General features: G+C 36.0%; 1 protein-coding gene across 2 annotated transcripts in view; it reads left to right on the plus strand.

The window, feature by feature from the left end:
• The window catches only part of MSH3 (mutS homolog 3), a 181,445-nt gene that overhangs the window by 123,881 nt on the left and 41,432 nt on the right, over positions 1–16,132 (plus strand). For both annotated transcript variants that reach the window (XM_055342287.1, XM_055342288.1), the window contains 2 exons: positions 1,127–1,238; positions 15,045–15,202. In XM_055342287.1, coding sequence (XP_055198262.1) covers positions 1,127–1,238; positions 15,045–15,202 — 270 coding nt within the window. The remainder of the gene's footprint in view (positions 1–1,126; positions 1,239–15,044; positions 15,203–16,132) is intronic.

Below are 16,132 nucleotides of genomic sequence, written 5' to 3' on the forward strand. Positions count from 1 at the left end.
AAGCTAGAACATTTTAGAAATGTATTGAAATCTAGAATTAGTATTTATGAATGACTATGGTCCAAGTGCATGCATGACAGCTGATGAGCAATTTATTACGTTGAGTGTGTGTTGCCCATTCCAAGTATATATATGCTTTTAACACCAGGAAAATGTGGAATGAAAATTTGAGATTTGTTCTGTTTAAGTTCTTAATAAAATTTGTCCTGAGATTTTGTTTTGTTTTTACCACCTCTTTATTGCCACTTCTGGAAATTATTTGTAAAATGACTTGAAAGACTTAAACAAAATAAAAGGATCCATTGGTAAATGGTGAACGCTGTATTTTTTTCTTTTTAATGTATATTGAGTGTTAAGGGAAAAAAAGTAGTTGTGGAATAATACACTACCGTATGATCCTGTTTTTTTTTTTTTTTTTTTTTTAAGGAAATCACAAACCAGTGTGAGGAGTGTGTAAAAACCTAAATGCAGAAAGAAAGTTGGGAAGGGTAGGCACCACGTTGCTCTCAGTGGTAATCTCTGAGGAGGAGAATGAGAGGGCAGTGCTCATAGGGACTTTGATAAATAGATAAAGCTGTAGATAAAAACAGAAATGTAAAAGCTTAAAAAGGAAGACCAGCAAGGCAAAAAAATAATTTCTATATCAAAAAAAAGTGGAAGATACAGAAGACCATAGAAAGATGTTTCAGTTAAACAGACTATGAAAAATTAGGTCTCCAAGTTCAACACAAATATAATTTCTATTAATGTAATAATTAAATATGGAAATAATTTTCACTGATTTCCTTTATTATGCTTATTACTGAAAATGATTTAAATGAAAATAATCTGAACTGTAACTTTTAGTAATGAAAATATTGATCTTAGAGAATAGTAGAAAAAAAGATTGTGAAGTAGCTTTCAGCAGTGGAGCTCTTGTAAGACTCTGTAACATCTGTGTTTCAAGCACTATTATCGTAATTGTCCTCCCAATTCTTATTTTATAGTTAAAATTTAATTTTCATACTCAAAGTAATTTCACACACTGGGTGTGTTCTTAAGGTCTATTTTTTATGCTAGAACTTAGAGATTTCTTTCAAAGCCAGTTTTCATGCCTAGTAAATTGAAACATGGTTCTTTTTTGCAGACCATCTCTACAAGAAGAAAGAAAAATTGTGATTAAAAATGGCCGGCACCCTGTGATTGATGTGTTGCTGGGAGAACAGGATCAGTATGTTCCTAACAGTACGAATTTATCAGTAAGTACCACATGATACCAGTAAATAAGTAAAAGATGATAACACTGATCTAAGCTTTTAAATACAAAATAAGTATTTTTATAATTTACTCAGGTTTTAACTTTGGCATTGAGGTAGTAATCTTGAGCTGTAATTTTATATTCACCATCAAATATGGAATTGGTGTCATTTCCAATGAAAGATTATCCATAAATGGAAAGATTTAGCAACTAAAGATTTAGTCTTAATTACTTATCCTAGGTAATCCCTACAAATATTTTTCGTTTATAAATGCCCAAACATGCTAATAGGGTGGAATCATACTGTTGTTTTGCAGATTTCTGTTAGTATTTAACATTATGTGCTTTGTCCTATGTTTCAGTATTCTAAAATCTTATGTGAAAGAATTGGAGATGATTCAGCTGATTTCAGTGATGGGAACTTTTGTCCTATGGGCTAGCGGTCTCTGATAGAATATCAGTGATTCTAAAGATTTATTCATTTAACACATACTTACTATATTCCTATTTATCTTCAGGTAGTGAAGCAAGTGTTAGGACAGAGAGTGGTAAGCAAGACAGAAATATTCCTGCCCGAAGGGTGCTTGTGATCAAGCAAGAAGGTAGCCACGCTACTGTAAAATATGATATAGGAAACTATGTTGTCCTGGGAGCATGTAGCAGGTTACCCTAACTTAGTGTAGTAGGAGCATCGAGGAAGGTTTCCTGAGGATGAGATTAATCGAAGAAGGAGTTAATGTAGGCCAAGGAAGTGGAGAATATACCAGGTCAAGGAACCAGCATGGCAGAGGCTGGGAGGGAGACAGAACAGGACAAACTCAGGGAAGTGAAAGATATTGAGTGAAGTGGAGCATAAAGTATGAAGAAAAAAGGGTTCAGAAATAAGAGGTGGGACGCCTGGATGGCTCAACGGTTGAGCATCTGCCTTCGGCCCAGGGCATAATCCTGGGGTCCCAGAATCGAGTCCTGAATCAGGCTCCCTGCATGAAGCCTGCTTCTCCCTCTGCCTGTGTCTCTGCCTCTCTCTCTCTTCCTCTCTCTGTCTCTCATGAATAAATAAATAGAATCTTAAAAAAAAAAAAAAGAAGGAAGGAAGATGCCTATTTGCTTACATGCCTTGTTAAGGAATTTTGATTTTTTTCCCTAAAGCATCAAGGATACCACTGAGAGAGTGATTGAAGCTGGGGAAAAAAATCAAACTTGGGGGATAGAGGGTGTGTGCATGTGTGCCTGCGCTCTGCGTGTGTTACATAGAGTTATGTCATTAAAGATAAAGCCATACTCTAATTAAAGTGGGGTAAGAGTAGGTTGTATTCAGTAACATAATTGCAAAAGGGAAGAGTCAAGTGTGAATGGAACTCAACTTCAGTTTGTGCAGAGGTGATTGGGTGTTTTAAAGGAAGAATGAGGGACTAGGGAGGTGGAGGGGTGTCTTGCAGATTCAAGGAAGTAGAAATTATAAAAAGCAGGAAGGGGAGCTGGTTAACATGAAACCCATCTGGGTTTACTAAATGGCAACTGGAATTTATGTACTCTAAAGGAAGCAGAAAGAGAGGGAGAGTTATCTTGATTTCAAAGAGATGACTTAACTCTTAAGTGGTAGAAGAGTTATACCTCAAAGGGGCAGAAAAAGGGTTTATAACTGTAAGCTTTCTGAAGTAATTGCTCTGAGCAGAGGCTTAGGGGCCTCAGCCTTTCACCAGGATTTGGCTGGAACCAGCAGTAAATTTTCCTATCAGTCTTGTACGTTTTCAGGTGGGAACTTTAAGGGAGATTGGGATCATCCTAAGAACATGGTCATGAGCTGTTAGAAACTATGCTAGTGTTGGTTCTGGTATCTTAGTAGAGGCGATAAACAAAATCATTTTTGCTGAAAGTGTGGGTTTTAATAGGTCAAAGTTGAAGCCTAGTGGAGAAGAGTGCTCAAGAGGAGCCTGACTAGAGTTTGGTCAAGGTGAGAGTCTTTGTCAGCATCAAGTGAAATAATCTAGTGATGAAATACAAGAATTAATACTTAAGGAGGAATTAAGTGAGATTTGTTGTCATAATAGAGAATGAAATGCCCAATTTTAAGATTTCAGAGGCAGCGCTCTTCTGAGAGATAGCAAGTCCTATTGTGGCCATGGAGGATGGGTAGTAGAAGTGGATAAGGTCTTTGGAGATGAGGAGATCAAGCAGTGGAGTGTGGGGAAAAAGTCATCCACGTAAGTATTGAAATTATCTAAGAGAACAGCAGTATTTGTAGGGGAAGCCAGAGTTGTTCTAAGTGTCAGAGATTCCAAGGGATGGAGACTGGTGACCTGGAGTTTTGTCACTGCAGTGAGGACAAACAGAGGTGGTGGTCAGGTTCTAAGGAAACACAGGAGAACACATAAGAAAGAACCTCTGAACTCTGAGATATGTGTGGTAGGATGTGGCAAAAAGCTCAGCCTCCAAATGAAGTGAGCAATAGCCAGGTTTCAGTTTAAGCCTTTTTGAAGGAAATGTTAAGTAAGGACGTTAGAAACATAGAAGGATTTGGGAATTTTTCAGAGGCCAGTGGGAGAACAGGGATGTAGTAGAGCAGTTAGAAATTAGGTCAGAAAAAGGAAGCCCAGAACAGCAATGGAGTTGGGAATATAACAGAGTGCTCCCTCTTGGGCTGTGAGCAAGGTGACAAGTGCACGTGGTGAATTTGGCTTACAGCAGGTGTGGTGAGTAAAAAGAAATGCTTTCAGTTACATCTAGTTTAATAAACTACATTTTGGTATAGCACCCTAGATTTGTTGGTAATATATAATCTGATCCCCAAAATCTTTAAACTTGTTCATTCTCATTAGGGAATTTATAATTTACTTAATTTATCGAGTCAAGTTAACATTTCCTGATGTTTTAGTGACTTTTAAAAGAAGACTATGTGAACATAAGATTTCTTTCTCAGTTCCCATAATACTAGTGGCATATAGCTTTTCTTGAGAAAGTAATACAGTTGTAACATTTTAATACTCTGGTTTGTATTTTACTTATAAATCACTTAAACATTATTTCCTGTTGTTGTTTCCAGCCCCTAGCATGCCAACCAACTTGATCTCAAGTTGGGCTTTTTTTTCCCATTCTTTTTCATTCTTTTTTTTCCTCTTTTGCTTTCTTTAAAAAATGTATTATACTATTTAATAAAGCAAGATTTGAGAAACTAAAATAGCTTTTTGCCTAATTATAAGATCATTTTGAGGAAACATCAAACTTTATATTTAAATTTTTACCAAATAAATGGAGTGATTTTTTTTCCCAGTAGGCACTTCAGAATATTCCAGAATATTCATTTCTTTTACATATGCTTTTTCTAACTTGAGTAGGAGTTGATATAGAACTGTTGCTATGGTGAAGTGCATTCTATTTTGCAGGGTATAAATATATATATAGGGATAGTGTTGAAAAAGAACTTACTATGTAAAACTCAATTTAAAATATTTTATAGGTGTTAATTATAAAATATAGCCTGAAAATAATTTCCTGAAAGTCAAATGACATTGTTGCTTTTGATAATCATGTAATTTTAAGAAATGGTCTTTTGTACATGTGATTATAAGTAAAGTGTGCTTTTCTGGATTCTGTGTTATGCGAACTTATTATAGTTCTTCTGAACAAGCCAACTTTCTGCCTACTTTTCCTTTCCAGTTTTAAGAATACTCCTCACATTTCATAATCTGGTATTTATTTATGCATTTTTTTAGTATATTTTATAATATTTTGCTCTTAATGATTTTGATATACTTTATGTCAGTATTGTGCTTGAGGTCAGATTACAAAGAAGAAGGAGAATACTTCCCTAATCTGGTGGAAGACACAGTCAATTAAATTAACACAAAGAGAACAAAGGCTATGAAGGAACTAACAGGTTACCTGGTAGAAGAATTGGCACCAAATTTGAACATACACTTCAGAGTAGAGGATATCCATATGGTTCCTAACAGACTAATGTTTTTCTGACCTGCTATGTTTTAGCTTTTCTAGAATGCAAGAATATAGCAAAGAATTATTATTATTTTTTAAAGATTTTATTTATTTATTCATGAAAGACACAGGGAGAGAGAGAGGCAGAGACAGGCAGGAAGAGACAGGCAGAGGGAGAAGCAGGCTCCATGCAGGAAGCCCAATGTGGGACTGGATCCCGACACCCCAGGATCACGCCCTGAGCTGAAGGCAGATGCTCAACTGCTGAGCCACCCAGGCGTCCCATAGCAAAGGATTACATAGAAAAGACCTATGAACTTCGAGGTGTTTGGGGGACATTGGATGGAGATCCTAAACTGAAGGTGGATATGAAGACCAGAAGAGAGACCAGGAACTAGAGTTATGGATTTTAGAATGATCATGCTGTATGTACAAGAGTTTTGATTCTGGATCTGTCAGGGAAATTACATGAAAATGTAAAGAAAGCTGATGAAAAAGCCCTCTCAGGTACTAACACTGAAAGCATAGTTTCACTACAAGCAGATTTATGGTTTTTTTTATTTTTCTTTTTTTTTAAAGATTTTATTCATTTATTCATGAGAGACAGAGAGAGGCAGAGACATAGGCAGAGGGAGAAGCAGGCTTCCTGCTCCCTGCGGGGAGCCCAATGTGGGACTGAATGGCAGGACCCCAGGACCACGACCCAGGCCAAAGGCAGATGCTCAACCATTGAACTACCCAGGTGCCCTTATAAGCAGGTTTAAATGAGAGCTTTTTAAGAATCTTTTAAACATATTTCCCCTACCTTATTTTCAGAATTTAGAGTTTAATCTGAAGAGCACATTTATTACAATGGTAACTAGATGCTACTACATATTCCTTTCTGTCCTTGAGACCTAGCTTTGCTGCATCTTCTAGGAAACCTCAATTTGGCCTCTCCAAGCAGAATTGAAAGGAATACTCTTTGAAATCCTTTTTGTTTCCTTTCTGATTTACTACATAATCTGAATGTTTGTAGACTTAGCAGTGCAGGATCTCCCACCTCCCATCTTGCCCCTTTCCAATTCATTTTTTCATTCTGCAGCCACAGGGCTTTTCCTAACCTGTCCTGTCACTCTCCCATTTAAAATCATGCTTAAAATTCCAGCCAGATAGTTACCAAGTTGCTGTGCCTCTGGGACTTGGCAGATGGTATTCCCTCTGCCTAGAATGTCATCTTTCCCCACACCATCCACTCCTGCCTCACACACACCCACAACCCACCCCACCCTCCAGCTCCTGCTGTTCTTGAAGTCTTGTCTTGGATGTCACTTTCTGCATTGAGCCTTTTCTAACCAGTGGACTGGGCTGGGCACCCCATCACTTACCCATAACACTCCTATTTCTCCCCATTTTAGTACTTACCAATAAATTATAAGTGCCTTTGTTTGTGGTGCTGCCCAGTGCACTGTGAGCTTCACGAGAACAGAATAGGCTTCTCTGATTTGTTGTAATCCTACTGTCAGAAACAATTCTCTGGCACTTAGCAGACACCTGATCATATTGGTTAAGTAAACAAGGATTAGCCACAGGCTTTGAACAGTCTTCATATCTCACTTTAAATATTTGCCTTTTCCCCCCGACAAAATGTTTTTCAGGGTGTTTTATTAAAATATCACAATTTACTGAATAATTATGCTGTAGAACTAGAAGAGAAATTAGGAATCAGTTGGTGTAACACTTCTTTTTACTTAGGAGGAAATGAAGGCCCAGAAAGGGACAGTTGACATGCCAGAGATTACAAGAGGTCTTGAACTGTCTCCCAAAACACAGCAGTATTCTAGGGCAAGCCAGTGCTTTTCAATCTTTTTCACTTTGCAGCACACCTTGAAAATGCTAAGAATTTGATGGTACATGGAAAAGAAAGGAGAAGGAAAAAGTTGCTTGGAGCCAAAGGAGGTTGGCCCACCTGCCACCCTGAGGATTAGGAGGTCAGCTTCTTAGCATCCTTGTAACCTGTGAGGCAGACCAAGACAGTGTGTGCCAAGATATCCTGCTTGGGAAATGCCACTGTAATCCACTGGAGTCTCAGGACTGTTTACTTATTAAACTAAATGATATTTTGATGGATTTTTGATAGAGACTGAAGTTGGAGTTTTAGTTTGTGTTTTTTGTTTTTAACATAAATAAACCCCCCTTTTGGGAGAGAGAATGGGAAAATTGTGGTTGTTAGTTTCTCAATTTGTGGAAGGGAAGAAAATGAGTTGAAAATGCAAAGCAGGAAGATTGCCAGGAAGTACTTGAAACCTGTGGATCTCTGTAGCCCAAGAGAAGTCCACAGCCCACCTGTTGTGGAGTGGGACCCGGATAAATGCTGGAATCCCAAACACAGTCCCTTCTCCTCAGATCAAGAAGAGGATTTAAGCAGCATTCTCAGTGCCTCGCACTGTGCAGCACATAGTAGGTGCTCACATATTTGTATCATGAATGATGCTTGAAAGATGAAGGATTGTTAGAGGGGACCAAGGATCACCAACTTCTTATTTCCTCCCTTCTCCCAGAACAAATACTTCTAGCTGCCCCTGAAATGCTTGCTTTGGCTATATAATAGTAAGACTGATTGTACTAATATTCGTAAGCTCTTGACCCTCTCTACCTAATTACCAAGCAGGCTAACAGTAATGTATACCATAAAAATATGTTTGAGTATTAAGCTTAATTTAATTCTGTGCTTGGATTATTCTCCTGCATTTTGCCATAAATGTATTTTTTACATCACATGATCATGGGATCATATTGTTAAAAAATAGAGGAAACGTCAATGGCATTTGAGTATTGTTTTCTCTTATTTCTCTTTTCTGGTGACCATTTCTTCCTGCTTCTGTAACAGTGAGGTAAAGAAGGATATTTTCTATGATAACTGATTATTTTTTAAAGTGTTCTGACCTGGGCACCTCTGGTGGCTCAGCGGTCTGGCGCTGCCTTCAGCGCAGGGTGTGATCCTGGAAACCCAGGATCGAGTCCCATGTCGGGCTCCCTGCATGGAGAGCTGGCTTCTCCCTCTGCCTGTGTCTGCCTCTGTCTCTCTCTCTGTCTCTCATGAATAAATAAATAAAATCTTTAAAAAAAATTAAAAAAACAAAAAGTGTTCTGACCGGTACTACCGTCTCTGCCCAGAATGTTCATTCTTCTGTTTTCCTGTCTGTAATCCATCTCCATTGGTCGAACTCCTACCCATCCCTCATGACCCCAAAGACACTAATGCCTCCTCAGAGCCCTCATCATCATTCTGGCCAGAAATAATCTCTTTTATCCTAGCACTTTCTTTGTTCTGTTTTTAAAACTTGGTATATAGAGGTAGTGGGAGAGTTGATTGGAGGAGTAAATTCAAATCTAGTCTGCTATTATTTTACTATCATCTTTGATAGACCACTGTACTCTTCTTCAGTTTCTTTATCCATAAAATGAAGAAATTAGGTTGAGTAACAACTAGCTCTCTGTGGAATGTAAATTGGACAGCATCCAGGCATCAGAAGGATTTGGACCCTTTCCTTAGCATGTCAGCATACAGCCTGTACCTCCTCTCCAGCCTCATTATCCCCCTTTCTGTTTGTAGTTCACCTTGGGTTAAAGGTACAAGGATTTGGCTAAGAGCTTCTCTGGAGGAGGCTTTCACTAGGGTGTCTCTTACTGTAACCTGTTATTGATTGACATTTTCAGGGAATAAAACACTTCGAAACTGCCAAACTTTTTCAGCAGTCTGCGACTATTATAAAAATAGTTCTACCATGAGTCTTTTTTGAAGATAGATGTCAATATCTGTACCTGTCAAGGAAGTTTTTTGTAGAAAATTAGCTGATGCCCAAGTCTTAGAAATTAACAAATGACAATTGCAGTGTTTTGCTCTATTTTATTTTATTTTATTTTTTTGCTATGTATCTGCAGACTTCAACATATTCTAACTGACCATCATTGTAGTGTAGCTGGTGATGGAACCACAGATGCCAACCCTGTGCTAGAACAGCGCTTCTCCTACTTAGTAGTGACTGTGACTCCCTGTCGTTGAGCAGGGATCCCTTCTGAGACATCTGTCAGGGGATGGTCTTTGCTTGACTGAATTCCCGTTCTGCTACTTAATAGCTCCGCGTTATTGGGCAAGGTCCTTAAATTCCCCAAGCCTCTGTTTCCTCACCTGTAACGTGGGAATACAGTGGTTTTTGTATGACCCTGTGAAATTGTTACGGGAACAAAATGAGGTGGTGCATATAGTCATTAGCAGTTATCTGTGGCACTTGTTAGCTGTGATTTTCCTTTGATCCCTTATAATTTGCCTTTTATGTTTTCATCTCCACTTCATTTTTCTTTCCACCGAAGACAGCACTTAATGTGGAAGTTGATTAGTTATCTCAAAACTTACTGGTTTAGATATTAGTGCTGATTAGGAAGGCAACCACTTTATTACCTACAGATGATTGAGTTGAAAGCGTTTCACTCCTTAGAGCTTCCGAGTTAGTTCTTGTCTGAAATCTTCAAATCCTGGATAGGCCTGGAAAGGAAAGTTCACTTCCATAGAAGTGACTACAAGTCCAACTGGCGTCACTGTGTACCATTATTCCCAAATACCTTGTGTAAATGAATTCCACAGCTTCCCCTCTTTGATTCAACCCAGAGCCGCATATCTGTCATATGCCTGAATTTGGATATATTTTTCAGAGAGTCCTAGAATTTGAGGGTGAGAAATCATTTAATTAAAATCCCTCATTTTAGAATTAAAGAAACAGACCTACAGGGATGCCTGGGTGGCTCAGTGGTTTGGCATCTGCCTTCAGCCCAGGGCGTGATCCTGGAGACCCGGGATCTAGTCCCACATCGGGCTCCCTGTGTGGAGCCTGCTTCTCCCTCTGCCTGTGTCTCTGCCTCTCTCTCTCTCTCTCTCTCTCTCTCTCTCTCTCTCTCTGTGTGTGTGTCTCTCATGAATAAATAAATAAAATCTTAAAAAAAAAAAAAGAAACAGACTATAGAGTTGTATTGACCTGTCAATACCCTGTCAAATTTTTGATTCTCATTGGATAAAGAAACTGAATTAAGCAATGAGTATAATAAATACTCATCTTTGAAGGCATTGGGAGAAATAACTTATCTATGAGATAGAAGATGTATATATATTTTTTTTTTCTCATAGTTTTCTTAAATTACTGTTTAAAAAATTTTTTGTTTGTGCACTTCCGTCACCTACTCCCATTGCTCATTAGGTTTGGTAATTCCACTTCAGGTAGCTCCACCAATGGTGCCTTCACAGTTCAGGGCCTCCTCATGGCACATGTAACCCTTCTGTAGGTTATTCCGTCCTGTGTTCCATTCTTTTACTTTCTATTATGTGGAGTTTTTTTTCTAGTATTCTGTTTTTATGTAAATATGCTGGAAATCCAAATAACAAAATATCATTTGGAAGTTATGTAAATTTTTCCTAAATTAATGGATATATAAAGAGTTATTTGATGGTTCATGATGATCATTCATGGAATAATTAAATTTTAAGATAATTCACTTCAATACTTTTAAACTACCTAATATTTCAAACAAATGAAAAAAATATAGAAAACAGTATAGCACTCATTTACCCTTCACTCAGATATCAAAGAGAATGACCTTTTGTGATATGAACTTTAGATTTATTTAAAGGAAATAAAGTGTTAACAGATCTAGCTAAGTTTATACATAATTAATTGCTATCCCTTTTCTTTCCCCTTCATTTCCTTATTGTAACCATTATCCTAATGTTACTTGTTATCCTTGTGCATGTTTTTATTCTATGTATTTGTATTTTAACAATATATAATTTTGTGTATATTAAAAATGTACATAAATAGGCACATTGAACCTATTATGCTATTTTTGTAAATGATTGTTTTCATAATTGTACAAAGTAGATCTATTCATCTTCCTAATGATAGATAATTTGTTGGGTTTTTTTTTTTGTCTATTATGAGTACAAACAGTATTAGAGTGAACAGTCTTATAAATATATCTTCTTCAGCACTTGTATATTTTCCTAAGGTAGATTCCTAGAAAAGGAATTGCTGAGTTATGTAGACTGTACACAGTGTTTTTTTTTTTAACTTTACTAGGCATTTCCAAATTGCTTTCCATGTACTTTGTAACATGCTGCATAAGTAGACTCATAAGCCTTTTGATGATACGTTGAATATGAAAGTATCTTTTAAAAATTACTCCTTCAAAAATTTTTACTGTTTCCTTCATTTGAATGTTAGAGATAGCTTGTGGGTCCCTTGAAAAATCCTGCGATTTCCTTTTCCTTTTCCTGATGAAGAGTATGTTTTTGGCTTTTAGTGTTTCTTTTTCTGTAAATATCCTATTCGTGTCTTTTGCCCATTTTTCCATTGTTTTGGTGTTTTTACTATGTAGGAGTGGTACTTCTTTATTTTAGACCTTTTTGTTTTATGTTTGGTGGCTTAGTAGAATTTTTTAAAAAAATTAATCAAATATATTAGTCTTTCCCTTTATGATTTATATATATATATATATATATATATATTAATTTATTCATGAAAGACACACAGAGAGAAAGGCAGAGATTTAAGCAAGGGGAGAAGCAGGCTCCAGGCAAGGGGCAGGTGCTCAACTGCTGAGCCACTCAGGCATCCCTATGATTTATAATTTTTATTCTGCTTTTCCTATCTTGTTCAATAAATCATTCTCTACCTTGATGACATTAAGCTGTTCTCCCTTGTTTTCATCTAAAAGTTTAAAGTTTGCTTTTCACAGTTAATTCCCTTAACTAGATTTGATTTGGGGGCCTCTGTGTGAGATTCAGGCCTAACTCTAATTTTTTTTATATGTGTACCCAATTGTCCCACCATCATTTATTGGATATGGCAAAAAACATTTTTTGGGGGGGCTTATTTGTAATCCTGTCTCTGACCCTCTACCAAGCCATTTGTGTATTCCTTTGTCATGTTCTTTTAAAGTTTTCTCGATCATTTTTCTTGGGGTTATCTTTCTTTTGATTTGTAGAACTTTTTTTTTATGCATACTGGATTTGGGTCCTTGGGAAACATATAATACATATAATCTATTCTGTAGCTTTTCATTTCCTTCATGGCATCTTTTGGTGAATAGCATTTAGTTTTAATTTACTTGAATTTTTAAATCCTCCTTTATAGTTAATAATGATTTGTGATCTGTTAAATCTTTCTGTATCCCAAGGTTATATATGATTGCCTAATAATCTTGGGTTTTTTGTCTGTCAAAGCTATAATCTGCTGGAATTGATTTTTGTTTTGGATGTAAGTTAGGGATCAAAATTTCTTATTTTTCTGTATGAACATCCTTTTAACCAAACACCATTATTGAAAAGACCATCCTTTTTCTACTGTTCTTTTTTCTTTTTCTACTGTTCTATAGTGTCACTTTGTTGTAAATCAGGTAACTGTATATACAGCAGTGTGTTTCTGTTTTATTCCACTGTAGCTCGTTGTTCCAGAACACAGTTTATTGTAGCATTACAATATTGAGCCTTTCTAACCTGTGAACATAGTATATTCTTTCATTTAATTAATTGTTCCTTAATTTCTTTCAAAAAGGTTTTGTAGTTTGCAGTGTAGAGGTCTTGCTCTTTTGTTACATTTATTCCTAGTATTTGATATCTTTTTCTACTATGGTAAATTGTATCATTAAATTTTCTATTTTCAATTACTTATTGCTAAAATCTAGAAATAAAGTTGACTTTTGATTACTGACCTTGTATCCAAAGATTTTGTTTAATTCATTTATTGCTTATAATAAGTTTTATAGATTTCTTTAAATTTTCTGGGAATATAATCATGACTGTAGGAATAATGACAGATGTCATATTTTCTTTCCAATAATTGAACCTCTTGTTTCCTTTCCACACCTTTTTTCCTTAATGAGCAGATGCTGAATTTTATCAAATGCTTTCTGTGTCTTTGAAGATCATCTTCTGAATTGTCTTCTTTATTCTCTTAATGTGTTGAATTACATTGATTGGGCTTTGAACATTAAACCAACCTTGTACTCCTAAAAAATTCTAAATGTTCATTTAGCTTTGGTTTGGTTTATTAATATGAAGTTTGACATATATACTTATGGATGAACTTGGCCTATAATTTTTCTTTCTTGTAACGTTCTTGCGGGTTTTTGTTATCAAGATTTTGGATTTTTAAAATATTTTGGTAAGAATTGCCCTTGTTCTGTTCTGTAGAGGAATTTTTGTAAGGAAAGTGCTATTTCTTATATGTTTGCAAGAATCAGTGGGAAATTATCTGGGTTTGGAGTTTTCCTAATGGGAGGGTTTTTAATTACAGATGTAATTTCTTTAACAGATGCAGGGTTATTCAGATTATCTATTTCTTGTGTCATTTTGCCAGTTTCAAAAAAGAAATATGTTCATTTTATTTAAATTTTTGAAATACTTGGTTATGTCACATATTTACAATATGTGTAAATGTGTAAAGCCTGTTGTTTACAATAGGCTTATTATTTTTAAATCTCTGTGGGAGATTAATTTTATTTTAATCATTATTTTCATCTTTCTACTCATGCAAAGTTGCTTTCCTTGCTTTCACTGTGTTAAGCTGTTTCCGTTCCAAGAAACATAGATTCACTTGAGTTCTTTCAAATAATGGAGACTTATGCTCATTGTAAACCTACCTGTAACCATAAGAAAAAGGAATCACAGGGAGAACAAGGTCTCTAGTACAACTTGGCTTTAGTGAGACTAGTTAATTAACCAGACATTTAGTGAATTAACCAGACATTATAGGTTCTTTAAAGAATTTATAAGACAGCTTTAGCAATGGAACAGGTTTACTTTTTATCCCCTCAATAGTAAAGCTTTATAATATTTTAACTTTGAAACCCTCATTATTTATGTGAAGTTTCTTTAACTCCTCTGGGCTTTCCCCTGCTTTTTCATACTTTTCATTGCTAACTTCCCCCTTTACTCCCTTTTCTATGTAATTTTCTTCATACCTTTTGTTTTCTCATAACTTCTTACTCGTGGCTCCTGTGCTTTGTGGCCTTGATCTGTGTTTCTTTTCAGCTTCTCCTCTAGATTGAATCACTGCATGGTATTCAGTTCAAAGTCCCAAGAGATTATTTGATTAGTTTCAGAAGACCTATTATGTGAGGCCACCTCTAGGGCTCTTAGTGGCCACTCTTGACCAGGCAGGTATTGCCCAGTCTGGTGGGTTCACACCGCACAGCACATGAATGCCTCAGGCTAATTCATCTACAGAGAGCTACAGATGGATAATTTCCCTTAGGGTGAGTCTGTATGTGGCAAACACTGTAATTGGTTAATAGAGGCAAATTCTAGAAATTAAATTAGTACAAGTGTTTGAGCTTTTCTGCCTCCTTTACACTCTGGTGAAATGAGAGTGAATAGAATTTGGTATTATAAATGTCTTTAGTAGTCATCCATTATAACTGAAAAAAATTCTTGTGCTGTCAACCCAAATTAGGGCCTTAAGCAATTAGCTATATAGTATGTGTCATTTTAAGATGGATAAATGGAAATTGATAGATTTTTAAATGTAAACAGTATAAAAAACACACAGGCAAATTAGTGAATATTTAATAATATTTAATGAGAGAGCCATAGTAGTTCTCTCATTTAGGTTACTTATTGTTTCCTTTTTTATATGCAGAAACAATCCTATGGGTTGCTAAGAGTTCACTGTTCTGCAGCACAGTTTGGTCGAAAACAAAGAGGTCCTCTTTCCCTTTGTGATTCTTAATTGGTAACATATTTAAATACCAGAAAGCCATCTTTTGCCTAATTATGGAAAAAATTATAGGTATTATGTAAAAGCCCTTTGGGTACAATAAGTGAAATTGCTTTTTAATTTTCCAGGGGGACTCGGAGAGAGTAATGATAATTACTGGACCAAACATGGGTGGAAAGAGCTCCTACATAAAACAAGTTGCATTGATTACTATCATGGCTCAGATTGGCTCCTATGTTCCTGCGGAGGAAGCAACAATTGGAATTGTGGATGGCATTTTCACAAGGTAAAAACATTAGTTCTATTTGAATATATTTCTGAAAATAAAGCAAGCCCACATTGTCACATGAACTTTCTGTGTACATATTTAGATGAATAGATTTGCTCTTAAAATATTTAGAGCTTAGAAGCTTAAATCATTTCATCATGCATGTTAATATCAGAGGAGACCAAGGAGACCATTTTGTCCAGTAATGTTCAAGGTATTTTTAGTTCCTGACTTCTTACTTTAACGAAAATCTTATATAAAAGATGAATATTTAAACAGATAAAAGCAGATCTGCTCTGCCTGAGTCAGAGTGGAAGGCTTGCAGACTTGTCTGGATAGGCTCTGTAGAGCACAGTCTAGAAACCAGTCCAGCATCCTTGCTATATAGGTGGGGGGACTAAGAACAGACTGTAAAGGGCACTGGCCCAAGATAATTTAATTCATATTCTTTTTTTTTTTTTTTAACTCTAAGAACATTACCTACAACTGACTAGGTCTTACCCCTAATTTCTAAACCTAAATTGCGTGTTTTATTAGGAATACAGGTGAAATATCCTGGTCTCACTAGTAGGAAAATCATAGTCTAATCTATTTATTCAGATTTATCTGTTCTTAAAGTATTATTTATACTTCTTGCATGTACATTTTTGGAAAAATTAAATTTAGTCCATATGTGTGTAGTCAAGCTTTGTGTACAAATGTTTGATTTATCGTCCAGCTGCATATTTATATGATACTTGACTTTGGAATTATATCAGAATATATCACATGCTGGTATTGATACATCTGAGTAGACATTAAAATACTTTACCTACCTTTGTGCTTGGTTTTTAGACTGAGAAGTGAATGGAGCAAAGAGATCTAAATTCTGTTTGATGCCATATCACCAAATAGATGTTATTCTGGTCTCTATATTTGTAGATCAACTCAGTATAAGAAATTTAAAGA

Source organism: Nyctereutes procyonoides, unplaced genomic scaffold (assembly GCF_905146905.1).
Source record: "Nyctereutes procyonoides isolate TBG_1078 unplaced genomic scaffold, NYPRO_anot_genome, whole genome shotgun sequence".
NCBI lineage: Eukaryota > Metazoa > Chordata > Mammalia > Carnivora > Canidae > Nyctereutes > Nyctereutes procyonoides.